General features: G+C 38.8%; 1 protein-coding gene across 5 annotated transcripts; it reads left to right on the top strand.

The window, feature by feature from the left end:
• Window positions 1-27,968, top strand: TARS1 (threonyl-tRNA synthetase 1). Of its 5 annotated transcripts, none has more exons than XM_063619902.1 (20): window positions 14-192; window positions 4,614-4,694; window positions 7,817-8,007; window positions 10,640-10,741; window positions 12,529-12,652; window positions 14,185-14,306; window positions 14,813-14,930; window positions 15,229-15,293; window positions 15,376-15,454; window positions 16,479-16,625; window positions 17,767-17,865; window positions 18,904-19,070; window positions 20,107-20,269; window positions 20,364-20,501; window positions 20,875-20,952; window positions 21,113-21,213; window positions 22,116-22,220; window positions 23,776-23,848; window positions 26,908-27,022; window positions 27,593-27,968. In XM_063619902.1, the coding sequence occupies exons 1-20, from the start codon at window positions 136-138 to the stop codon at window positions 27,739-27,741; spliced, it is 2,274 nt and encodes a 757-aa protein (XP_063475972.1). In that variant the 5' UTR covers window positions 14-135; the 3' UTR covers window positions 27,742-27,968. The 5 variants fall into 5 exon arrangements, with proteins under 5 accessions (XP_055101419.1, XP_063475972.1, XP_055101418.1 ...); XM_055245443.2 differs by lacking the exon at window positions 10,640-10,741 and adding an exon at window positions 11,588-11,686 and having other exon boundaries at window positions 60-192; XM_055245444.2 differs by lacking the exon at window positions 10,640-10,741 and having other exon boundaries at window positions 1-192.

Below are 27,968 nucleotides of genomic sequence, written 5' to 3'. Positions count from 1 at the left end.
GGGATTAGGGCGCCTTTCGATTGCATCAGCTGGTCCGGTGGAGGCGAAGTCCCGGGCACTAGCCCACCTCCCACCCGTGTCTTTGCTCCTCTAGGCCGTGGGTTTCGGGTTCTCTCATCGCTTCGTCGTTCGCCAATGTTTGAGGAGAAGGCCAGTAGTCCTTCAGGAAAGATGGGAGGCGAGGAGAAGCCGGTGAGCAGACCTGGTGGGACCCAGAGACCAGCCTGGGACTCTCGTGGGTGCAGATGCTACGCGCGCGGCGGGAGCGGGGGCAGGAAGCAGGAAGCGGCCTTGACCGCGTGGGTCGGAGGAGTGGGGGACGGTGGGACTCCTGGAAAGTCGGAGCCCCCTTTGGGAACCGTCCATTCATAAATTAGGGTGGGGCCTTGCAGTTCATCTCTGGGTCCATTCTCTTTACAGACGAAGCAACAGGCCTTGAGTGAGCGACTTGTTCAGAGCCTCACATCTACAGTAGTTAGACCCGGAGACAGAATCAGAATCTTAGGCTTGGGGCTTCTAAACTTGCGTTTATGGCTTACTGTAAGCGGGCAACACATTGCAGAGCCTTATGTAATCAATCTCCTAAGATCCTGCGAGGGTAAAGAGCCCCATTTTAAGGAAAGGAAAACCGAGTCCCTGAGATCTGACCCAACTTGTCCAAGTTTGGGTGGTTAAGTATATATTTTGCCCGGCACTGAGCTGGGCGGTGCAGGTGGGAAGATGAATAGGGCCCAGTTCCCCGACTTTGAGGGCCTCACAGGCTGATGTGTAAGAGACAGGAAAACAGCCCTAGTGCTTTGTGATAAACCGTGTGGTATTACAGAAGAGGAAGTTTAGGAGGGCACTTTAGAATTTAGTTTGGAAGAATGATTTCACCAGGTAAACAGGCAGGACGGGGCTTCCCACGTAAAAGTAGGGAAGGCAGTGAAAAGGGGCACGCAGGTGAATTGTCTTTCGGGTTGTTCGCAAGAGATGCCAGAAAGGTTAAAGGAACAGCAATCAGAAGGATCTTAGGCAACAGGGATGTTTGAAACTGGTATTCTATACATGAAGGATCTTAAGCGGGAAGATTGTATTTGTAAAAGTCACGCTGGCATTGGGGTAGAAGGTGAGGCCACATGCAGAAAGTTGTTGTAATAGTCCAAGTGACAAGTGGTGACGTCTTCAGCTAAGGGAGCCTCTATCCCAAGTCTGTGACAGGACAAGTCACTTAAAAGCCAAAATTGTTTCTTGATTGTCCACTCGAGATTGAATGGAGAAACTGCATACGGTCACATTCTAAACTATGTAAATTTAATTCTAGATGATAAATGGTGACTATACATAGATTTTTTTTTCACATAAAATGATATTTTTACTGTTTTGTAACTTTTTTTTTGCTTAATAGAATGTGGTCAACAACTTTCCATGTCCATAAATATTCTCCTGTGCTATTCTTAATTGGATGTGATATGTATGGTTAACAAATATGTAATTTTTCCTTCCTGTAATAATTATACTATAGTTAATATTTATTTTGAGTACTAAGTACGGGTTTGGCACTGTATTAATGCATTCCATGAATTAACTCATTCAGTCTTCTTTTTTTTGAGACGGAGTCTCGCTCTGTCACCCAGGCTGGAGTGCAGTGGCTGATCTCGGCTCACTGCAAGCTCCGCGTCCCGGGTTCATGCCATTCTCCTGCCTCAGCCACCAGGCCCGGCTAATTTTTTGTATTTTTAGTAGAGACGGGGTTTCACCATGTTAGCCAGGATGGTCTTGATCTCCTGACCTCGTGATCCGCCCGCCTCGGCCTCTCAAAGTTCTGGGATTACAGGCGTGAGCCACCGCGCCTGGCCTCACTCAGTCTTCTTAATAACGCTGTGAACTGGGTTCTGTTATTATCTCCATTATACAGATGAGAAAGCAGGCATAGGAACAGTAACTTGCTCAAACCCAGTATCCCCTTTTTTTTCCTTCCTCAAACCCAGTATCCTATAGCCAATACTAATAACTCCTGTTATTAGTATTAGCTGTTCTGAGTGAGTCAGGAACAGATTCCTGAGAAAGGTAATTCTGTAGCTTCTCTTCACAATCCAGTTCTGTTTCCCAACTTTTGGGTTGAGATTTTAGATTACTTGTATGTAGATGTACATAACATATATACTCAGGGAAATAGAGAACAGTTGCCTACTCTTTTTCCAGTGTTGTAGAAAAGAGATCATAGGCCTCAGGGTTCCAGAGAGACCTGTTGTAATGTCCCAGCTCTATTACTTAATGATAAAAATGGGCAAGTTACTTCTTTGAGCCAATGTTCTTGTTTGTAAAATGGAGCCATATTTAGAACCAGAAAACCTTTGTGGTGATTCTCTCTCACTCTCTCTCACTACCCCTGTTCATTTGGCAAATGGTCAAAACCAAAATAATCCTATTAGAAATATAAAACTTATTTTATTATCTTTCTATTTTAAACCTGCACAGACCTGCAATTTATTTATTTGTTGTTGTTGTTGTTGTTGAAACGGAGTCTCTGTCTCCCAGGCTGGAGTGCAGTCGCGCGATCGCTGCTCACTGCAAGCTCCGCCTCCCGGGTTCCAGCCATTCTCCTGCCTCAGCCTCCCTAGTGGCTGGGACTACAGGCGCCCACCATGCCCGGCTAATTTTTTTTGTATTTTTTAGTAGAGACGGGGTTTCACCGTGTTAGCCAGGATGGTCTCGATCTCCTGACCTCATGATCCGCCCGCCTCGGCCTCCCAAAGTGCTGGGATTACAGGCGTAAGCCACAGCGCCCGGCCGCAATTTTTCTTTTTACCCAGTATACTTGATCAGTTACATCACTTCTACAGTATGACAAAGGATCTGTTGAATCTAAATGAACCTTTAAAGTTTATTAAATCCAGACTCCTGGAGTAGGGGGGATTTTAGCTCAGCGTGAAATTAGGAGTCATATTTTAAAATTAGTTTTTTTTTTAAATTATACAAGTAACACATTTTATAGGATTTAAAAGACAATGGCCAAAATGTCCATCAACTGATAAATGGATAAGTAAACAATAGAATATTATTTGATAATAAAAAGGTACAATGACAAGTATTGATACATGTTACAACCTGATGATCTTGAAATTATTATGCTAACTAAAAGAAGCCTGTCACAAAAGACCACATGATGTGTGATTCTATTTATATGAAATTCCCAGAATAGGCAAATCTATAGAAACAGAAACTAGATTAATGGTTGCCAGGGTCTGGAGATGAAGGCAACAGGGAGTGAACTGCTAATGGTTACAAGGTTTCTTTTTGAGGGTGATGAAAATACTCTAAAATTGATGGTAGTGATAGTTGCACAACAGTGAATACCTAAAAACCATTGAATTGTATACTTTACATGGGTAACTTGTATGGTATGTGAATTGTATCTTAAAACTTAAAAAAACTAAAGGTTACAAACATGCAAACTAATTAAAATCCCCGGTTTACATTCCTGGCACAGGATTTATTACTTTAAAACTTTCTATGACTTGACTTTTTTTTTTTTTTTTTTTTTTTGAGTCGGAGTCTTGCTCTGTCACCCAGGCTGGAGTGCAGTGGCGCAATCTCGGCTCACTGCAAGCTCCGCCTCCTGGGTTCACGCCATTCTCCTGCCTCAGCCTCCCTAGTAGCTGGGACTACAGGCGCCCGCCACCACGCCCGGCTAATTTTTTTGTATTTTTAGTAGAGACAGGGTTTCACCATGGTCTCGATCTCCTGACCTCGTGATCCGCCCGCCTCGGCCTCCCAAAGTGCTGGGATTACAAGCGTGAGCCACCGCGACTTGACTTGCTTCTAATTGAAGTCTGTATTCCTTATGGTAACTTTTAGTTCTTGCTTCTGTGAGCCTTAGTCTGTCTTACCTTGTATTACTTTATAAAACAATCCTTCATTAATCAGCCTGGTTTAGTCATTTTTTCTCTCTTTAAATTTTAGCATTTCTGACAACAAGCTTATGTGTACACATAGGACACATTGCGTCTATTCTCAGAATCCACCTGTTGAAATGCATTCCATCCTTTAAAGTTCGTAGATGCTAGTCCTAGCTTATTTGACATCTAATCATAGCGCTACTATTGTGTTCTTTTCTCCTCTGGGAGTTTCTCACACATGTATGCCTGACTTTCCCTGGAGAGACTAGGTTTACACATGGTAGGGATTGGGCCTTATGTTTGCTTCTTCCATGGCTTTTGGTAGCACTGGTGGAATTCATGGGCACACTTTGCAATCAGTTTTTTTTTTTGTTTTTCCTGGAAATATGCTTACTGAATGAACTGCATGCTTCCTTGTGGCCATATGTTTGGTATGTGGTCCAAGTAAACCTGAAGCGAGAGTCACAGGAATAGTTAAAATAAAATAAATGAAATTTGAGGAGTTAAACATTGTTAGTAACTCCTTCCTACTTTTTAAAGACTCGTCTTTATTGCAAGTTGTTAACCTGTCTTTGCCAGTGATGAAATTGTTCAGTCTTTCAATATCAGATTTCCATTTTTTAAAAATTAAATAACAAATACTAAAATAACATTCTCAACGCTTTTCCTGGGGCATCACAGGGTGGAGATGTCACATTAGATTAAAATATAAAACGTTTTTTGCTTATTTAGGTTGGTGCTGGTGAAGAGAAGCGAAAGGAAGGAGGCAAAAAGAAGAACAAAGAAGGATCTGGAGATGGAGGTCGAGCTGAGGTAAAAGTTATCGTCACACAGGGCTCTGTTATCAAAGGTTGGCAAATCACAGGGAACTTTCTGAGACTTTCCGAATGTGCAAGGGTTCTAATGGTTTACATGGTGTTGTAAGATGATACTGGTTGGAAAAATCAGGAAGAAGAATTAGGAAAGGGTAATCTATCTGAGAGGGGAAAAAAGACTTTCAGTTGTTTGTTACTGTAAAAGGAAGCAACTGGCATATGATTGTATAAGATGATCTGATTGTGGGGTTGAATATAAAAATCAGAGAACAAAAATCAAAGAGGAGACTGGTAATTATTCATTTGCCAGATGCGATGCTAGCTCTCTGATCATTTCATTAAATGAGATGTTAGGGAGTAGAGACTTGGTGTTTGGGCTTACACTGAATACAACGAAAACCAAAGCAAGCCAGTTTTTTGACCCCCTCCTTGCCCTTACCATCTGGACCTGCCCTAGGGTTGGCTTCTAAGCCACAACAGATCCCCTTAAGGCCTCTCAAGTCTGCAGAAAATGCTTTCACTTCCCCAGGCTCACACTGAAACGAACTGGCATATCAAAAGCCAGCCCTAAATCAACCTGGTTCCTGAGTATTTTGCTTTTAGAGGCAGTTAAGCTTGTCTTTCTACTTTATTTTTATGCTGTGAACTGTGCTTCACTTTTTGCTTTAGTCATTACAGCTGTTTTATTGGAGACTCTTTAGAAAGCTACCAGAAGGAAGAAACACAAAGGAACAGCCCTTTTAGAAGTAGCACAATAAGCTGGCTTTTAAGAGCCACTTTTACAAATGCTGCAATTGCTAAATTTATAGTGCCATCATTTACTTTAGGGTAAGTTTGTAGGTGATCAAGTGTAGTGTTGCTTAGAAGCCCACCTAACCGTTTCTCTTACAGCTGATCAGTTGATCAGTCTCCCGACCATTATACCCCACTGTAATTGTGAAGAAAATTGTTGATTGTGAATTTTAAAATTTGCAAGCCAATGGAAAAATGCATATGTTCCCTAATTTCTTTTTTATGCTTTCAATACAAACATACATGCTGTTCCATCACAGCTTGAGAAATGACCTGGAAATAAGACAAAGAGTATAATTAGAAGACTCTTCTGAACAGAGAATTTTAAGTGGGACATGTGATTATTTATGTTTAACGATTGGTCTGGAAAAAAGAGTGTACAGTGAACTGTCCAAGACCTTGGCCTTCCCCTCCAAAGGCAACACGCAGGTTTTATTCATCTCTGCAATCACAGAGCTTAACACAGAGGGTATCTGCTGAATGAATGTTGAAGAAATTTTGACAAGAAATTCTAATTGGGACATTGCAAGTGGCTATGATGATAAACTGCAGTTAAGACACAGAGGGTAGTGCAGGTGGGTAGGATTGTAATGATGCTTTAGAGTGGATGGAACCAGGTACTGTGCATTAGTCTGAGGGGTTCAGATTACGGTTGTAGAATGACAGGCTCTGAGCTTTTAGTTAATTCCTGGGTTCTTCACCATTGAAGGTTATGAACCGTTGTGATAATTTGATGAAAAGCTCTCAAAGAGCAACTGAATGACCAAAGAAAGGGAGGGACCGCTGTGGGTGGGAATTACAAAGATATTAGGGCCTGATATGGTGGTGGGAGCCAACCACTTGAGACTGAGTGGGAGGATCACTAGAGCCCAGGAGTTTGGGGCCGAAATGCGCTGTGATTGTGCCTGTGAATAGTCACTGTGCTCCAGCCAGCCTAGGCAACATAGTGAAACCCTGTGGTTAAAGAATGGAAAGAAGGAGGGAGGGAAGGAATTACTGGGCAGACAATGAATCTTTTTCATTTGATATTATTTTCTATTATCTCCAGTCAGTTTTGTTTTGTTTCATTTTGTTTGAGACAAGGTCTCACTCTGTTGCCCAGGTTGGAGTGCAGTGGCCCAATCTTGGCTCACTGCAACCTCCACCTCCCAGGTTCAAGCAATTCTTATGCCTCAGCCCCACAAGTAGCTGGGACTACAGGTGTGCACCACCACACCTGGCTAGTTTTTGTATTTTTAGTAGAGATAGGATTTCACCATGTTGGCCAGGGTGGTCTCGAATTCCTGGCCTCAAGTGATCCATCTGCCTTGGCCTCCCTAAGTGCTGGGATTACAGGAATGAACCACCATGCCCTGCCCCAGTCAGTTTCTTAAGGATTAGATATTCACTTGTACTGCTTTCAAATTGTGTATGTTGATATGTATGGAGATGTTTTGGTAGCATTATCAACATTGAATAAATGTTAAAATCTGTATTGCAGTAAGTCATTTTATATCTGATAGATTGAAATTCATTTGAAGATAGAAAGTCATGGCAAAATTAAGCAATTTCCTCTTCACTTTTGTATGAAGTGTTAATGTTCATGTAATTTAAAGATGATGAATGCTGTAGATGTTAGTTTGACTGTTTTGTTACCACAGATTCACTGCCTTTTTGAAATGTTCCATGGATTATAGAGTCTGACAGTAGAGGAAGTCAGCTCTCTGATTGCTGTCTCTTTTTCTTTCTTTGCCAAACCTCTAGAAACCTAAGTGGGTGTTTTATATAGAATATTTTTGTTAATTTTATCTACTATAGAAAGTAGTAGTGTGTTGTTTTATATATTTGCTAATTACATACTCCAAGGTGATCATGGCATCTTTGAATTCAGTAAATACTTCCTTGAAGGGGAGACCTTAAGTCAAATTTGTGATTGGTTTTGAGTGGACATATAGGCTGACCAGCTGCACAGACCATCTCCTGGACATGATAGAAACAAAATGGAAAAGCCAGTTTATTGTTTTTATTTCCAGTATTGTTTATAGCTCTATGTGTAAAATAATTTAGTTAGAAAAGATCTTAAGAAGACATCTTAAAAGAGAAAAGACCACTTGCTGTAAATAATAGCAAAATGGTAATTGTCGATTCAGCATAAGAATAGGACATTTAATTCCTTCTTTTACCTTCATTTAGAACCAGATTGAGGTAACGCCAGGTGATTTTGGCAGTGTTTATTTACCAAATTGAATCAATAGTCGTGGGTTTCTGTATTTTTATTATTTCTTTCCGATTTCTAAATAGGAAAGCAATATTTACTGATTATTTATTTCCTGATTTGTTGTCTTGCAGTTGAATCCTTGGCCTGAATATATTTACACACGTCTTGAGATGTATAATATACTAAAAGCAGAACACGATTCCATTCTGGCAGAAAAGGCAGAAAAAGATAGCAAGCCAATTAAAGTCACTTTGCCTGATGGTAAACAGGTTGATGCGGAATCTTGGAAAACTACACCATATCTAATTGCCTGTGGAATTAGGTATAAGCTACACCCATCTTGACCTTCCATAGTTTGTGGTCTAACTAAACTTCCTTTATTATCTTGCCATGTTTTATTCTTATAATATTTTTATGTTACCGTTCAGTGTTTTTAATCTGTTTAATTTGGCCTACTTGAGGTTTTTTAAAAATCAAAATGATACAGAGCTTTGTAGTCAAAATTCAAAGTTAATTTCTGAAAGAGTTTACTTTGGTCTTATTATCTTTTGAGGCATTGTATATTTTTAGTCTTACTATGATTGTAAATGTTACAAAACCAAGTAGACAGTGTTTACCTATTTTGACTTAAATGTCTTGGTTTTGAAGTTAAAAATGAAGCTAGATAATCTCACATGGAAAGGTTAAGAAACATATCATGACACATGAAAAAAAGGTACTATTTTTATAAATTCAATGAAAGACTATTCCTAGTCTTAAAACTTTTATTGGGGTGGGAAAAAGTTATTTCAATTAACTGAGAATTAGATGCATATTTTGTAATAGGGGAGAGGCTTTCTTAATCTGATATGATTGGGATCAATAATTGGTCAGTTTATCAAAATAATAGTTGGTAAAACATATATATATATGTATATATATATATATCTTAAACTAGGTATTGGGAAACTCGAGTCATAATCGGTTTGTGTACGTCCTGAAAGCCAAAAATAAAAATGATTTTTTTTTTTTTTTGAGACAGAGTCTTGCTCTGTCACCCAGGCTAGAGTGCAGTGGCGCAATCTTGGCTCACTGCAAGCTCTACCTCCCGGGTTCACGCCGTTCTCCTGCCTTAGCCTCCCAAGTAGCTGGGACTACAGGCGCCTGCCACCATGCCCGGCTAATTTTTTGTATTTTTAGTAGAGACGGGGTTTCACTGTGCTAGCCAGGATGGTCTGGATCTCCTGACCTCGTGATCCGCCCGCCTCGGCCTCCCAAAGTGCTAGGATTACAGGCGTGACCCACCACACCCGGCCAAAAATGATTCTTAAATTTTTAAATAGTTGGAAAACATAAAACAACTAAGAAGAATATGCAACAGAGACCATGTTTGGCCTGCAAAGTGTAAAATATTTGTGTGGCCTTTTACAGAAAAAGCTTGCTAATCTTGGTCTTAAACACTTCAACTTAAAATATGTGAATATATATGTATTCAATAACTTTATATACATATATAAAACAGTGAATATATATATGTATGGCAAGGCTTTGGGGGATAGCGAGTGCTAATTAGAGTTCTTACATTATCTTAACACATTTGAGAAGTAGTCTGAGTGCAGAATCCTTGCAGGTTTTCATGTGGTTGTAGAGTCACACCTAACTTGACAGTATTTTTGTGTGTGTGACTTGGATTTATCAAGCCTTCTCAAATATTCAACTTTGTTTTCATAGAAACCATAATTCCCTCGTATTATTTTATAATTATATATTTTTAAGTTTATTTATAATTGTTATGTATTGAATTGAACGATTTGAAATCACCATATGAATTGTCATGTGGTTGATTATCAATTTTGTATTGTTGAACCAAACATGTGAAAGAACAAGCACAAAAACAGTTTGGGGAACCAACGTGGCTGATTCTTGGTAAGCCTATTATACAATTAGTAGAAGCAGTATAATCCTTGCAGTTGAATCCTTGGTTAGGCCTATGAGCCATGAGCCTCTACTGTACCACAGACATTGGTTAGTACTTTTTACAATGTGAATAGAGTGTTTCCATTCATTCAGTGCTTCTACCTACAAGTACTTCTACTGTACTCCAAAGGAAGTAAAAAGTTGTAATACCATGCAAGTTTCTATGTGAGAGCATAGAGAACTGGATAGACCTTTAAGTATCAGTTCAACCTTTCATTTTAGAGATAATTTTGAAGGTCAGGTTGATTAAGAGATTCCTCTGTTGTCACACAATGAGATTGTAGCTGTGTCATTAAATGTAGGTTTCTGTTAGTCTGGGAACTTTTTCCTCTACCTTCTACAATGCTGATCTAGATTACATTGTAATTTATCAAGTCTTCAGTAGAAAAATATTCTTCAAGATCTATAAAATTCTAAGTTGAATTACATAGCTGGGTGCGTTGACTCACAGCTGTAATCCCAGCACTTTGAGAGGCCGAGGCAGGCAGATCACCTGAGGTCGGGAGTTCAAGACCAGCCCAGCCAACATGGTGAAACCCTGTCTCTACCAAAAATACAAAAATTAGCCAGGTGTGGTGGCACACACCCGTAGTCCCAACTACTTGGAGGCTGAGGTGGGAGGATAGCTTGAACTCGGGAGGTGGAGGTTGCAGTGAGCCAAGATTGAGCCACTGCACTCCAGCCTCAGTGATATAGCGAGAGTCCGTCTCCGGGGAAAAAAAATAAAAGATTGAATTACATGAAACACTGATGGACTTTAGCTCTGGAGTTAAGTCACTGATCTGCACTGAGAATACTGTATGAAATTTTTACAGAAGGCCAGAATAACTTTTTGTTCTGTGAAAAATTATAACATTGATAACAGGCTATTTAAAGATTCACATAATTAATGGTGAATATGAAAGGGAAGGACAAAAAAGACATGTTCCATTTGTGTCAAAAGGTTTTTCTTTGAAGTTTTGTTATAAATTTTTTTTTTTTTTTTTTTTTTTTTTGAGACCGAGTCTCGCTCTGTCGCCCAGGCTGGAGTGCAGTGGCATGATCTCCACTGAATGCAAGCTCCGCTTCCTGGATTCACGCCATTCTCCTGCCTCAGCCTCGTGAGTAGCTGGGACTACAGGCGCCCGCCACCACGCCTGGCTAATTTTTGTATTTTTAGTAGAGACGAGGTTTCACCGTGTTAGCCAGGATGGTCTTCATCTCCTGACCTCATGATCCGCCTGCCTCGGCCTCCCAAAGTGCTGGGATTACAGGCGTGAGCCACTGTGCCTGGCCGTTTTGTTACAAATCTTACAGATGTTTTTACCCTTCTTTGAAAAATTGAAATGATCCAGTGTGGCCCATGTGTAATCTACATTTTCAGAGTAACTCTATTCTTAGAATCTTGGGGCTCCATTTGGATTGTAAGATAAAAGTCATGTTCTTTCCAAAGAATATAGAGAATATGATTAACCTTCTTACCAGTTCTTTAATCTTCTGAAAACTATTTTACACCAATATGGTGAAATACATTTCTCCCTGCCAAATTCATGTTATGTTTTGTGAAATGCATGTATTTATTTTATTGACTCCATCTGATCTCAGGAGGAAAGAAAACATTGTCTATAACCTATGGTAAAGTTAGTAGGAGCATTGAAAATAGAAAGGAGTTTGTTGTTTACTTTCTGTTTGGTTCTTCTCTCTTGATCCTTTCATAGGAGAAGTTGTATACATTTGGTTGTAAACCCTTACACATAGAGAACCACCAACACAGCAAGCCTGGCTAGCTTAAAGCCTTCTAGTGGTAGGTTTCTTTGAGATTTACAGTGTAAAGGGTGTGTACATTTTCTTCACAGTGTAGAATGTTGCCTACCTTCGTTGAGATGCCCAGGCTGTTCTAGACTGTTATTTCTCTAGCTATGCATTTAGATGTATAATCTGGCTCACCTTACTCAACTCTGCTCTAGTCACACAGCTTCCTGCATAAACCTTTCTTCACTTGCATCTCTGCTTGCGTCTGTGGCCATTCCTTCATCTGGAATGCCATGGGCTCCCCTTTTCTTCCTGTGAGTGCTTAATCCTCAAAGCTTTTCCAGATGACTCTGACCTGTGCTGCTTTCCCTCCTCAGAACTCCTGTGGCTTTTACACTCTGTGTGCTCTGATATTTCATCACTTGATGATACTTTATGTTTGATATTGTATATTGGGTGTGTAATATTTTTACTCACATTATGAAAAGTTTTATTAGTCTTTCATTTTACCTTTATATTTGTTATAAATATTATCATAGGCATTTGCAGAATTTATTCTGAGGTTAGCATTGTCGGTCAAAGAAAGGATCTGGTGTACATTTTAAGCAGGAAGAGGAACAGAGAAGTTATTTAGTAGGGCTTGTGTTTTTTTCTCCTTTGGAGTCTAAATAGCTTAGCATTGTAGAAAGAGAAAGGTGGGTGTATTAAGAGAAAGCTGGGTGTGGTGACTTGTGCCAGTTGTCCCAGCTACTCTAGAGGCTGATATTGGAGGATTGCTTCAGGCCAGGAGGCCAGCCTGGGCAACATAGCAAGACCCTGTCTCTAAAATATTTTTTTAAAAAAACACCTTATTTGTTGGAGAAATTAAGATTATTCAAACCATTGGAAATTGATTGTGCTTATTTATCAGAGTTGCCATATCTGCTTAAACAAGAGGCATTCAATGTCAAATGATAATGCTCTGCATTTTCAGGATCTTCCAGTTACATTCTTAGGTACATTTTTGGAATTTGTTGTTTTTATCATTACATTTCAGAAAAATAGAGATACATCAATATAAAAAAATCAATATATAATAAAAATAGTGTTTATTTTCCTGTTTTCAAATTAGATTCTTGTGTTCTTATATATGTGTGGACTTTTTTTTTTTTTTAAGTCAAGGCCTGGCCGACAACACTGTTATTGCTAAAGTAAATAATGTTGTGTGGGACCTGGACCGCCCTCTGGAAGAAGATAGCACCTTGGAGCTTCTCAAGTTTGAGGATGAGGAAGCTCAGGCAGTAAGTTGCTGATTTAGTATTCATTGAATTTTAGGATGCAGATTCACATTTGCAGTATTTTCCAGCTCAGTCCTGCTGCGATTGGGTGGCTAACATTTATTGTTGTCTCATTGTCATATTTGAAATCTTCATTTTGTCCTTCATTTAGGAAAATAATAAAAGTGCTTGACTTACAAAATAAAGAGGTAAAGTTGAATAAGTCTTTTCATTACTAGACACTTCAATAGGGAAAATGTTTTGGGAATTTTATTAAACATTGATTAAGCAAGTAAAAATTGTTTTCTAAACTGTGAACACTATTTTATTTTAATTTTTTTTTTTTAAATAATGGAGTCTTGCTCTGTCGCCCAGACTGGAGTGCGGTGGTGCACTCTCGGCTCACTGCAACCTCCACCTCCCAGGTTCAAGTGATTCCCCTGCCTCAGCCTCCCAAGTAGCTGGGATTACAGGAGTGCCCTACCACGCTTGGCTAAGTTTTGTATTTTTAGTAGAGATGGGGTTTCACCATGTTGGCCAGCTGGTCTCGAACTCCTGACCTCAAGTGATCTGCCCACCTTGGCCTCCCAAAGTGCTGGGATTATAGGTGTGAGCCACTGCGCCTGGCCTCTAAACTATGAACACTTTAGCAAGATACATACATTTGACAAATAAATTTGAACTTTACTTCAAAGCACTCCATTTATTGGAAAATTTCTGTATTTTTTTCTCCTCTTAAGATGCAAATCTGCTGGATAACACTATAAAAGTCAACCTACATTTGATGACAAGATTTTCTTTTTAATTCTCCATGGCCGTGTATCATATAAGGGGAAACAAAGTATTTTGTTTTAGTGGTGATTGTTCACTTATGTATGTGGATTAGTAGTTTTCAAATGTATTTTGGAGCCCTCAAGTTTCTTATGAGAATTTTTTAATGTCACTTTGGTACCTTAATACTAAATCTTGAAAACATTGCTTTGGGTATATTCTGACTCATCCCAGTGATTACTTTAAAACCAAGTACTGCCATTTGATTTCAGTGTATAGATGTTTGTCCTTGTGTTTTGTCATTGTGTTGTGTGGTCGGGTTGTACCACCTTTGTTTTGGGCCAGTAACAACATGTAATTTCTAAGTGATGTTCCACAGCCAGCTGAAGGCCAGATCACAGTGTCTGAGACATGGTGCTGTGGGCACATTGACTCAAAAGAACCTGGGCCATTGCAATCAATGAGATAGTCACATTGTGAGTAGCAGGTGTTTTCAGAGAACAAAATCTATGCCATTTAAGTAGTGATGCCAAATTTAGTTTAATTTGTTTGAAAACAGTTAAATCAGATGAATTCCAAAATAAAAATACACTTTAGTAATTGGAAGCCTTTTGAATTACTTTGGCTATGGATAGAAATAGTAGTTTATAGATTTAGAAATTTAGGATTTTATATATTGGGTTTACTTATAATAAATGTTATCATCTGTCTCTTTCAAACAACCACTTTAGTTGACAACTTGTATGCCAAGATTCAGACCATGCCATTTTTCTTTAAATTTTCAGGTGTATTGGCACTCTAGTGCTCACATAATGGGCGAAGCCATGGAAAGGGTCTATGGTGGATGTTTATGCTACGGTCCGCCAATAGAAAACGGATTCTATTATGACATGTACCTCGAAGAAGGGTAAGCCATCAACTAGATGAAGAAAACTGAAGTCAATGACTATGGGTCTATAAGTTATTTTTAGAGTTCTCAGTAAGGGAGGAATGATATAGATCTCCCTGCTTCTTCATCAGGTATGCCCATTATCAGTATTTGAAGTGTTGCAGTTTACTTGAAGTAATAGAGGATTTAATGAGACCTCTGTTCTAGATTGATGGAGGTACAGTCCTAAGGTGTTTTGGCAAATTCAGGGAGACTGGTCCTCCCGTCTCCTTTAAAACCTGGTGATAGAGTTGTGGGAAGGAGTCACTAGTGAGAAAGGTCTCCATGGATGACCAAGGTAGAAGCCACTGAAAATATAAAACGTAAAAATTACTTATGAACAGTGTTTTGTTTAGAATTCTAAGATATAATGCAATAGTCTAATTTTTTAATATTAAAACCCTTGAAGTATTCCAAATAAACATTTTTCGAAGCCATGGTGTGATTCGAATGGAATGAAAAGATTATACTTTCTTCTCCTTCAGGGGTGTGTCTAGCAATGATTTCTCTTCTCTGGAGGCTTTATGTAAGAAAATCATTAAAGAAAAACAAGCTTTTGAAAGACTGGAAGTTAAGAAAGAAACTTTACTGGCAATGTTTAAGGTAAATTGAACCATAGTGTGTGGCCCCCACTGTTAATATCATTTATTCATGTTAGTTGAAGTGACACCACTAGGGTTCCATGTACTAAAGCTGAAGCCTATTTGGTTCTTTAGCAAAAATTAAGTGTTTTTATTATTTTTTTAATTTCATTTTTTTCCTAGCAAACCATTCCTTCAACATGTTTTTAAAATATGAAATATCAACATTTATATTCATACAGTGCTACATTTTAGTTATAGTACTTAGAAGTAAAAATTAAAGGACAATTTTTTAAAAGAATAATTTTTCCTGTTTTCAGTACAACAAGTTCAAATGTCGGATATTGAATGAAAAGGTGAATACTCCAACTACCACAGTCTATAGGTGAGAATATTAGATGTCATTAAATGTATCTGGTATGTATGTCATTTTGTCTTTGTTAAAATTCCTTTCATTTTATCTTTAGGTGTGGCCCTTTGATAGATCTCTGCCGGGGTCCTCATGTTAGACACACGGGCAAAATTAAGGCTTTAAAAATACACAAAGTAAGTAATGTAACTTTAAAGACTATGTGAATGTGTCTGTGATTAGATGTGTGTTTTAAACTTTCACTGATTTCTCTTTACCATTTTCTGTTGCACATGAAAGGATGGTATTTTCTCATGCTATTAACTGGGAGCTGTATGCCATGAAGATTTTATAATTGAAATCCCTCAAGGGGTGACTGACTTGCTGTCATTGCCAGAGCAAGCACAGGGGATGGAGGTTTTACAAAATCATACAGCATGGGCCATCCTGGCTCTATAAAAGCTTTGAGACTCACTAGGAGTATGTGCTTTTGCCCTTTATATGTCTAAATTAATAATTTCCCAAGTTGTTGTTTTTAACAGAACCCAGTTTTATACTAGTTCACAAACATTTTATGGAGGTTTTTAAAATGCAGTTTAAATCAAGAGAATAATTGAGTCATTTCAAGATTTTTTTTATTGGCTCATTTCTATTTTTGCTAATTTTGTGAGAAATGCCTTTGCAGGCAAAGTAATGTTTGTGGAATTGTGGTTGAGTATTGAGGGGTGGGCAGTTTTGGGGGTGTTGGGGTGTAGAATGGGTCTCGCTGTGTTGCCCCAAAAAGACAGAGTGGAGGACCACTTGAGCCTGGGAAATGAGGTTGCAGTGAGCGGAGATCGTGCCACTGCACTCCAGGCTCAAGTGGTCCTCCTGCCTTAGCCTCCTGAGTAGCTGCGACCATAAGCGCACACCACCATGCCTGGGCAATTTTCCTTTTTTAAATAAAGAACGGGGTCTCCCTGTGTTTCCCAGGCTGGTCTCGAACTCCCGGGCTCGAGCGATCCTCCTGCCTCGGCTTCACAGAGTGCTGGGATTACAGGCATGAGCCACTGCACCCACCTGTGGATTGAGGGAGGGGCATTTTCGAGGATAGAATAAACAGCCCACTTTGTGCTGCAGAATGAGTAACTACTGTAACAAGGCCTCAAAGCAATTGGGAGTTAAAATAAGTGAGATGTTTACAAATTTGAATGTTGTTTCATGGTTAATCCTTGTTTTCAGAATTCCTCCACCTACTGGGAAGGCAAAGCAGATATGGAGACTCTCCAGAGAGTTTATGGCATTTCATTCCCAGATCCTAAAATGTTGAAAGAGTGGGAGAAGTTCCAAGAGGAAGCTAAAAACCGAGATCATAGGAAAATTGGCAGGGTATGTTCAAGAACAGTGATGTATCTAGACTGAGTTTTCTTCAACTTCATTTGAAGTTTGAAATTTAGCTGCATGAAGTACTAGGAATTTTGTTTTGAAGAGATGTTGTAGCTTTTTAGTAACTGGTGCTGTGTCCTGTATGAACTATAAGCACTTACTGATTGTCCACATTATCTGCCTGGAGTATGCTCAGTACCGCACAAAAATGCATTTGAACTACTTTTGTTGAGAGCAAACACTGATGATCTACGGTTTTCTGTGAAAGAAGTATAACAGCTTCTCATAGAGCTGGGAGAACTATGGAAACCATCTAGTTTCACTGACTCATTTAAAATGTGAAAACAGAGTCCCACAAAGATTAACCTACTTGTTGCCCAAGGTTTAGCAGCATGTCGCACATGGATCCTATGCTGTCATTTCCTCTACCCATTGTCTCTGTTACTGCTGAATGTCCTCTAAACTGGAAGTTAGGCTAGATAAAACATTCCCCCCTAAAATAGGCACTCTGTGCCAGGGTCCTTGGCTGTTAGGTTATGAAGCTTGAGCTGGAGGTAGCAGCCACTGCCTTGCACCCCTGACTACCTGACATTCCAGCCATGGGGCAGCCAGCAATGATTGATGGGCCCTTCCCTGAGGGCTTTTGGGCATTTGGGGAGGGGGATGTTGGCAAGGAGGTAGGAGGGTGTGTTTCTTTCACCATGACCCAAAGTCAGCCAACTTTACCATCATCTATTTCATTATCAGTGTCTTTTTCCCAGTCTCCTTCCTGATACTCCTATTAAGAAAATAAATACATTAATAAATGAAAAAAGATCCAGATCTTGGAGCGTTAAGGAATTTAAGAACCGTGAGAGGTACTGCAGTGGATAGTTAAAGAACTGAAGGGACCCTTACTCCCTGCCACTGTTGGGGAAACTTGACTGGATTGAGGAATATAACAGGCAGGGCATGTGTTACACGTCTGCCAAATTGTAAATCAGCTGCAATTCTATACCACCAGAAACACTGACATGGTTTCTTTGATTCAGGATTGGCACTGATTGAAATACGGGACATCATGACCATATTCTGAGCTCAAGAACACTGAAATTTATGTATATATACACACACGTATACATACTTTTGCTTTTCTTTTACCCAGGACCAAGAACTATATTTCTTTCATGAACTCAGCCCTGGAAGTTGCTTTTTTCTGCCAAAAGGAGCCTACATTTATAATGCACTTATTGAATTCATTAGGGTAAGTCATATTTATTGCTTTCTTCTTTAGATTTAGGATATATGATCATTTTATTAAATAAGGTCTACTAAAAGGAAAGATAATCTGTATTTGAGAAGAAATATATAAGACGATAAGTAAAAGTAGAAGTCTGTGGCCCCATAAATCATCCCTAGTAGTTGATTTTGCCCATATACACATAGAAACTGGTGAGCTTGAAGGGGGACCTGTGGTCCTTGACATAGGAGCTCTGTGCCCTCTTTGATTTTGATCATTCATTTGTATTTTCTTTGAAAAAACGGTTTTTACATTGCCTTTTTTCTTTGTAGATTATGAAATGTTATAAGTGTAAGTTTATAGAGAATAGTATATCCAATATCTTGTACTTACTACCCAAATTTAACAAATATTCACATTGAGCTATATTTGCTTGAGATTTTTTCATTCACGATATTAAAAAAAAAGTTAATTGTTTAAAAAGCCTGTCTTTAGGACCCAGTTTTGATCCATATACCTCCATATACTGATATATATATATATCCATATACTGGTATATCATATACCAGTTTTCTAGAAGAAGCTACTGTTTTGAAGTTGGCATGGATTCTTTTTGTCCATGTGATTTACATCTAGCCCATGTATTTGTACCCTTAAATTATTTATGTATTTATGTGTTACATATAGGAAGCCTCATTGTGTATCAGACTGCCTTGTGATTTATTTTTAGAGACATACAAATCCAGTTTATTTTCACTTGCTACATATTGTTTTGTTATATAACTACCATAATGCACTCATCCCTGTATTGATGGGTGCTGATGTATAATTGTCCCTTATTATCAGCCATGCTGCAGTAGCATCGCTTTTATAAGCTTCCTTATGTACATGTGCCAGGAGTTTTCTCTTCGGTATATAATTAGAAGTGGGATTTCTGAAACATGGCATGTGTCCATCTTTTTCATGAGAGAGTATAAAATTGCTCTTTAAGTTTTTGAAGTATGAGCATTTGAAGTATGAGCATTTATTTGCCTACACATGTTTCTGTTCATTTTCTATCAGAGTGAATATAGGAAAAGAGGATTCCAGGAGGTGGTCACCCCAAACATCTTCAACAGCCGACTCTGGATGACCTCAGGCCACTGGCAGCACTACAGCGATAACATGTTCTCCTTTGAGGTGGAGAAGGAGCTGTTTGCTCTGAAACCCATGAACTGCCCAGGACACTGGTATTTGGCAGCTTTGAATTTCTACTGAAGATTTTCACATGCTACAATTCATCCTGGGTTCTTCCCTCCTTTAACAATATTTTCATTAAAAACAAATTATGTGATCAGAAGAACATATAAATGCAACATCATTGTTGTATTATATCTTCTGTGCCTGATTAGATCCCCAGATCTTTTTTTTTTTAAGAGGTCTTCCAACTGGAGTGCAGGTGTGCGATCATAGCTCACTGCAGCTGGGACTGCAGGCATACGCCACCATGCCCAGCTAATTTTTTAAATTTTATTTCTGTAGGGATGAGGTCTTGCCATGTTGCTTAGCCTGGTCTCAAACTCCTGGCCTCGAGCTGTCCTTCCACCTTGGCTTGCCAAAGCACTGAGATTATAGGCATGAGCCACTATGCCCAGCCAGATCTCCAGATCTGTGGGCATTCAGTAATGGTACTGGGATCATAGCAATGACCAAGGCAGAATATAAAACAGGAAGATGGAATATGGGGGTATAACAAATTACCTAGTGTGTTGTTGTTTTAAAGAAACCTGTTCTGTCAAAACCTGCTAATGACTCAGCATTCTTGGAAAATATTCCTTGTCATGAGGCCACTCTGCTTTCTATCTTTGAAAGTTGGGTGAAGAACAGCTTAAGGGAAGACACAGGAGAGCTATGGATACAGGTAGCTCAGTGTCCGCAGCTCCTACTAGCCAGGCCTGGAGGGCAGAGGAGGTGAGAGTAGAATCTTTGTGAAGAAGCTATATTATAGGCCAAGGGACCAACCAAGTTCATTCTTAATTTTCCCAGATTCTTCAGTTGTTGGAATACGTTTTTTAATTCTTCACTGTGGTTCATTGAATTATAACTTATTTGCTATTTTATTCATGCAAGTGCTTTTACTGCTGTATGAAGCCCAGAATTTGAGAAATGTTGCTTGGATGGACAGCTAGAATCAGTGGCTTTTTGACAACCTTTCATGTAATTAAATATAGCATTACAGAAGCAGTTTATTCTTAAGTATCCGTGGACTTTTCTTTTTCACTTCAGCCTTATGTTTGATCATCGGCCAAGGTCCTGGCGAGAACTGCCTCTGCGGCTAGCTGATTTTGGGGTACTTCATAGGAACGAGCTGTCTGGAGCACTCACAGGACTCACCCGGGTACGAAGATTCCAACAGGATGATGCTCACATATTCTGTGCCATGGAGCAGGTATAAGACCCTGGGGAATAAAATACTTAGAAAGAAGTGTCAAGAAAGTCAAGGAAAATAACTACTGTTTCTTTTTTTGTTTTTTAATTTGAAGATTGAAGATGAAATAAAAGGTTGTTTGGATTTTCTACGTACAGTATATAGCATATTTGGATTTTCTTTTAAACTAAACCTTTCTACTCGCCCGGAAAAATTCCTTGGAGATATCGAAGTATGGGATCAAGCTGAGAAAGTAAGTGGTGTTTTTCAGCATGCTTTTGAATACTGTTTGAAATTGGCTTGTTCTGAGATGTAAGAAAGCCAAGCCTCTTTAAATGGATAAAAGCAAAAGGAAATTGGAGATGGTTCCTAGGTTTGGGTAAGCTAGTTTTTTTTCTTTATGATTGTGTATTTTTGAAATGGTTGAATGTTTTAATGGCTTTTTTCAGTTATCAAGCTATAAGCTTTAAAAAGGGGTTGGTGTGAGCATATGTTCAGTTGGACAAAATTCTAAAGCAGAAAATATTGATTTATGAAAGTAATTACTGTATTTTTAAGTCTCAAATTAGGCTGGAAGAAGGGAAATTGCGATGAAAAAAATAAAAATCATTTTGCTTTATCCTTAGCAACTTGAAAATAGTCTGAATGAATTTGGTGAAAAGTGGGAGTTAAACTCTGGAGACGGAGCTTTCTATGGCCCAAAGGTGAGCACTAAAGTACATTTGGGTAATATGATTTTCACTTGTGGATGAAGAAGATACAACTTCAAAAGAAGTTGGAAAAAAAAAATCAGCCCTAATCCAACTATTGAGCTCCACTTTAGTATCACTGGCATTTTATAATAACCCAGTCTTTGCTTCTTAGATTGACATACAGATTAAAGATGCGATTGGGCGGTACCACCAGTGTGCAACCATCCAGCTGGATTTTCAGTTGCCCATCAGATTTAATCTTACTTATGTAAGGTGAGTTCCTGGTGTCTGCTCTGAATATTCTCTAGGGATATATAAGAGAAAATATATATAATAAGACAAAACAAAGCCGGGCGCGGTGGCTCATGCTTGTAATCCCAGCACTTTGGGAGGCTGAGGCGGGCGGATCACGAGGTCAGGAGATCAAGACCACGGTGGAAGGCCGGGCGCGGTGGCTCACGCTTGTAATCCCAGCACTTTGGGAGGCCGAGGCGGGCGGATCACGAGGTCAGGAGATCGAGACCACGGTGAAACCCTATCTCTACTAAAAATACAAAAAAATTAGCCGGGCGTGGTGGCGGGCGTCTGTAGTCCCAGCTACTTGGAGAGGCTGAGGCAGGAGAATAGCGTGAACCCGGGAGGCGGAGCTTGCAGTGAGCCGAGATTGCGCCACTGCACTTCAGCCTGGGTGACAGAGCGAGACTCCGTCTCAAAAAAAAAAAAAAAAAAAAAGACCACGGTGAAACCCCGTCTCTACTAAAAATATAAAAAATTAGCCGGGCGTGGTGGCGGGCGCCTGTAGTCCCAGCTACTCGGAGAGGCTGAGGCAGGAGAATGGTGTGAACCCGGGAGGTCGAGCTTGCAGTGAGCCGAGATTGCGCCACTGCACTTCAGCCTGGGCGACAGAGCGAGACTCCATCTCAAAAAAAAAAAAAAAAAAAAAGACCACGGTGAAACCCCATCTCTACTAAAAATATAAAAAATTAGCCGGGCGTGGTGGCAGGCGCCTGTAGTCCCAGCTACTCGGAGAGGCTGAGGCAGGAGAATGGCGTGAACCCGGGAGGTCGAGCTTGCAGTGAGCCGAGATTGCACCACTGCACTCCAGCCTGGGCGACAGAGTGAGACTCCGTCTCAAAAAAAAAAAAAAAGACAAAACAAATTTTTTTTCTTTATAGCCATGATGGTGATGATAAGAAAAGGCCAGTGATTGTTCATCGAGCCATCTTGGGATCAGTGGAAAGAATGATTGCTATCCTCACAGAAAACTATGGGGGCAAATGGTAATTTTTGTCACTGTCTTTTTCTTTTTTTCTGATTAGTATAAATTGGCTACAAGAAATGTCTGATTTTCGATTTAATTATCAGATGGAAAAGGAGAATGATTCCACTCGGTTGCTTCTAACTAACAACAAGTATTCACTAAAAAATAAGGAATCACAATCTAAACACAAACTTTTTAACATTAAGAACAATTGCTAATAGTAATTACTTTAATTCCAGAACTGGATTTGTTTGAATGTTGTGTAATACTTTCTAATTAGGAATTAGTATTCTGTAAGAAGTATACTTACTGTTTTGGATACTTTTCTAGTAACTTTGTTTTGGGATTTAGATGGCTTTGCTGGTTTTACGTAGATAAATGAGAAGGCTTATGGCTTTCTTTGTTCAGCCTTGCTAATCATAACAAGCAGGTATTTTGACATCTTTTAAAAGCCAAGCATTTTTTAAAACAGATGCCAAACTGATCAACATTTTGTGATTCATTTCTGTGAGGTTAAGTAAGTTTTTGTTGGCAAGATACATGGCCACATAACTTTCATTTTATTTCTTAAGCAGTTTTTTCTGGACCCACAATGCATTTGAAAGCAGCACAGGGTAATAAAAGCACCCATGTGTAGAGCCTGCCATATTAATCATACTGATTTAAAACTTTTGTAAAATGATGTACATTGGTTTAATCTTACACATTACTGTCATTTCAGTTTTATTTGAACTTGGTTACTTCAGAAATTAGGACAGTGTCTCATACTGATCAATGATATAATCTCTTTAGATTTCTCAAAGTCAGATAAAATGTGAGACACATTCTCTGCAAGGTATTTCAAGAATTAAGGGAGTCCTCAGCTAATTGCTCTGCTAAACCTGTTTTAGGTGGGGAAAAGTCCATGATTAGGGTAGAATTTAGTGCCCATTTTAGCCTTTTGCCTGATATAACAGAACAACTGAAAATAGAGGAATGATGGAGAAAATCATTAGCCTGATGTTTGCAGCATCAGAAGCATTTGACACTTGAATTGCTTCAAATGGAGAATTGGATGGGCTTATTTTTTAATAAGTAGTGAAAACTCTGATTTTTACCAAGTGCCATAACCAGCTATTATCAATTACAATTTGCTGAATGGTACAAAATGGATTTTGAGTAAACTGAGGGCACTGTGTCCCCATGAAGAATAAGTAATAAAATACTCTTGAACAATTAATCACTACATGCAGGTATTAAATCATTTGTTACCCCTCTCACAGCCAATACACAGTGTTTTGTGATGTATTAAAGTGTGAGGCCTAGTCCTATCCTCAATTTGCTTTGCTCTCTACTTAGCAAGACAAATTGTAGTTACAGGCTTTCCTTATGTAGGGTTAGTTTTCTTCTGCATCTCCTCACCTTAATCTTTATTGGATAGGTTTTTTCATTTTGGAGTTTTTTTTAAGCCAAGTTTTAAAAGTAGTCCTTACATGTTCCAGGAAAAGATACTGAAGAGTAGACTAAGAAATATGCTGTCCCTGTTTAGTGAATTTGCCCACATCTACATTGAGTATTTTTATTCTCATCCAAAGGCCCTTTTGGCTGTCCCCTCGCCAGGTAATGGTAGTTCCAGTGGGACCAACCTGTGATGAATATGCCCAAAAGGTAAGCTTTAGATATGAATTTTCTTTCAATTTAATATCTGTTGTTACGCTTTTCAAATCACGTAAGCCCTGTATTCTTGGTGAATTGAGCTGTTGTGATATAGAGAAATGCTACTATTTTTAATCTTTGTTAAGCCTGAATAGATTATATTACTTCTTTAATGCTTTTCTACATGATTCCATAATCAGAAGACATATTTGGATAGTGTTTTATGTACACTTGTATATTTTATTGTATTTGTTTTAAGAGATGGGATCTTTCTCTTGCCCCAGCTGGAGTGCAGTGGTACAGTCATGGCTCACTGTAACCTCAAACTCCTGGGCTCATGCAGTCCTCCCACCTTGGCCTCCCAAGTAGCAGTGACTACAGGCAGGAGCCGCCATACCCAGTTACACTTGTATATTTTAGTATTTAGTATTTTAAAAAACCAGATTAGCAAATATCAGGTACTTCAGTATGATAGGTAAATTCCAGTTCAAAATACAGTTTAGGCTGCTCTTTGACTTAATGAGTAATTTTGCTTCATTTTAATGTAAATTTCTTCAGGTAGTTGAAATTTTTTCAGGTTAATAGTATAGCAGACCAATGTCTTGCCTCTCTACCAAAAAAACTAACTTACCAACAAATGTATAGCCATTCATAACTTCACTTTAAAGCATTGTTCTGCCATAGTGAAAATTCCATACTAAGGAATTTCAAATTATTAAAAGTTGATCAGTGAACAATACTATAACATCAAAACCATCATGTCTTCAGACCATCAGAATAAACCACACTCAGGTCTTAATTACCCTTGAGAAATAAATGAACTTGAGCGTGGAGATGCATACCTGTCGTCCCAGCTACTTAGGAGCTTGAGGCAGGAGGATCTTTGAGGGTTCAGGGTGTGATGATTGTGCTTGTGAGTAGCCATTGCATTCCAGCCTGAGCAACATAGTGAGACCCCATCTCTTAAAAAAAAGATGAAGTGGGCCAGGCGTGGTGGCTTACGCCTGTAATCCCAGCACTTTGGGAGGCCAAGGCGGGTGGATCACGAGGTCAGGAGATCGAGACCACGGTGAAACCCCGTCTCTATTAAAAAATACAAAAAATTAGCCGGGCACAGTGGCGGGCCCCTGTAGTCCCAGCTACTTGGGAGGCTGAGGCAGGAGAATGGCATGAACCCAGGAGGCGGAGCTTGCAGTGAGCCGAGATCATGCCACTGCACTCCAGCCTGGGTGAAAGAGCAAGACTCCATCTCAAAAAAATAAATAAATAAATAAATAAATAAATAAATAAATAAATAAATAAATAAAAATGAAGTGAACACTAAACCATCTAATAGATAAACCATTCAGACTATTCCTATTACTGCACTCAGTAGTTTTAGTTACAGATGATGAGAATCAAAGTTATGTTCCGTGGTTGAGTGCACTTTGTCTTATTTGTATGTGAAAGCTCACACAGCAGGAAAAAGTTCTGTATTGGTTAACTGAGTTCTCAACTGGAGACAGCACTGACTTCCCCATTTCCCTGCGGGGGTAGGTGGTATTCCAGATTATGTGGTGGTAAGCTTTTCGTTTGTGGGAAGAGAAGATAGAATAGTACTCCTGATACCTAATAACTGTAGAGCGGACATGTTAAACACCCTGTAATTATCAGGCCACTTCCCCAACTGCAGAATTGCCCATCTCATGTGCACACACAGGACCCATGTTGAGAAAAATAAAGAAACTGATGCCTTATTCTTTAAAGTAGTTATAAGTTGAAGATGTAGACCTATCTTGGCATTCTAAAATTCTGTAACAACCCTTCTGAAATGGATGTAATAAAATGTCAACAGGTTAATTGGTTTGTGATCACTGTGGCTTAAAAATCTAGTTAAAATGCTAAGACTTGTGCACAGTATAGGCGAAGTCACTTAGATTGTTTCAAAAAGTATACCTTATAGAAATAAACATTTGACATACATAAATAACCCTTGGTTTACACATAGCTCGCATTTGAGAAATGAATGTGTTGTAGATCATTTAGAATCTTTTTCAATCAAAAATTGAAAGAAATATTTTGTCACCTAGGTCAACCAGAGAATGCTGGTTTTACTGGTGATAAGTAGAGTATGATAGTTAGTGTTTCACCTTCAGCTGTACTTAAGATGTTTTCCTGGAAAAATTCATTCTGCTTTCTGACCAGGATTTCCAGAAACTCTGACCCTTCTAAGTGGTCTGGGTGGAATTGTGGCGGTGATTCTGCTAGTAGACAGTGTAACTTCTGCATCTACAAAAAGAGGATAGGCAGTCACTGCTCACATGGCTTTGCGTGAAAGCCCAAGGGTACTGTCTCTATGGCAGAGATGAGGAAGGAACATCAGCTTCCTCCAACTTTCCTGTTCTTGCTTTGGGTTAATGGCCACTGTAAAGAAACAGTTTTCTGCCAAGTGTGGGGTGATTTGAATGTAAAATGCCCAACTCTCATAGCAGGCTGAACAGAAACATTTTTTATACTCATTGTTAATTTGTTCTAATCTAAATTACTTTTAGACTATTAAATATTATTCTATTTTAAAGTTAAGGGACTAATGCCTATGATAACCTGATTTAAAAAAAAAAAACTTTCTGATACTCAGAAGTTAAGATTTATTCAGTTGAAGATCATTTCTTTCAGGTGTTGATTTTGTGATATTTTTCACATCTGTAATCTGAGGTTCATATGAAATGATAGTGAAATAAAATTGTTCATTTAGGTCTTTTTGTCGTGTTAATATGTTAGGTTAATGGGAAGTTTAACCTAGTTAATGTAAAATTAATAAAATGTAATCTAGTGTATTGCTTTTTTGGAAAAGAAGAATACTGAAAACATTGTTTACTTAATACACATGACCTGAGGTAATAAAGAGGAGCTAGCCTTTTTGAGGGGGGAAAAAATGGCAGTGAATAATATTATCTAAGACGGTTTTGCCAGCTTTAAATTCCTGGAAGTTCATCCAAGAAGTCCTGATCCCTGTGTTCAGTAAAATCATGTAAGATCAAAATATAGTTCTGATTTTAGATCTGACAAATTCTGTATCTCTGTTACAATAGGTACGACAACAATTCCACGATGCCAAATTCATGGCAGACATTGATCTGGATCCAGGCTGTACATTGAATAAAAAGATTCGAAATGCACAGTTAGCACAGTATAACTTCATTTTAGGTAAGAATGGAAACTTACCAAAGAAAATTTGCCAGACATCAGGAAAATCTACTGAAACCTTGGGACAGGCTTAAGTGAATTGTTATCAAGAATTTATTCAGTTCTTCCAGTCCTGATTTTTTTCTATTATATATTTTAATATATAATAACTATAAAAATAGGCTCATGCATACATACTGGTTTTTTTTTCACTTAAATAATCATGGATGTTTGTGAGAAAATATTTTGCTATTATAACAAGAATGAAGATGCATTGTTTTTAAACACATCTGTTTGATTACTTTCTCAAGATAATTCCTTATGTGGGATTACTTGAAAAAAGGTATTCATGATGTTTAGGGTTTTATTATTTGGTTGTTAAGTTGGCTAGATTGACTCCATAAGCACAGTAGTTTTAGATATTGCAAAGAGTTTCTTTTAAATATCAATACATGGTCACTTGTACCTTTTAATGTATCAGAAGCTATGGGGTAGGTTTTGGGTCCTAGGATCATTTCTTTCCAGATGTTCAGTGTGAATCCTTCCATATCTTTAGATTAAGTCTGACAAAGCTTTGTGTGTTCGTTTTAGTTGTTGGTGAAAAAGAGAAAATCAGTGGCACTGTTAATATCCGCACAAGAGACAATAAGGTCCACGGGGAACGCACCATTTCTGAAACTATCGAGCGGCTGCAGCAGCTCAAACAGTCCCGCAGCAAACAGGCAGAAGAAGAATTTTAATGAAAAAATTGCCCAGATTGGATCCATGGAAAAGGAGGAGCAGCGTTTCCATAAAATTGACTTTGTACTCTGAAAACGTCAATTTATATTGAACTTGGAGGAGTTTGGCAGAGTCCGAATAGGTCAACCTGCAGGCGTAACTATTTTTGACCTAGTCAATTTTTAAACAATGTGCATTTGAAGGAGTTTATTAAAAGAGAGCCAATAAAATGATTTTACTCATTCAA

The sequence above is a fragment of the Symphalangus syndactylus genome, chromosome 16 (assembly GCF_028878055.3).
Source record: "Symphalangus syndactylus isolate Jambi chromosome 16, NHGRI_mSymSyn1-v2.1_pri, whole genome shotgun sequence".
Classification (NCBI taxonomy): domain Eukaryota; kingdom Metazoa; phylum Chordata; class Mammalia; order Primates; family Hylobatidae; genus Symphalangus; species Symphalangus syndactylus.
This window is presented reverse-complemented; position numbering and strand designations above follow the sequence as displayed.

Coding starts and splice junctions, on each gene's coding strand:
- TARS1 (XM_063619902.1), top strand. CDS start 136: ATGTTTGAGGAGAAGGCCAGTAGTCCTTCAGGAAAGATGGGAGGCGAG. Junction 10,742..12,528: donor CATTCTCCTGCCTCAGCCTC/GTGAGTAGCTGG, acceptor TTTTTTTTTAAG/TCAAGGCCTGGCCGACAACA. Junction 17,866..18,903: donor CACTTATTGAATTCATTAGG/GTAAGTCATATT, acceptor ATTTTCTATCAG/AGTGAATATAGGAAAAGAGG.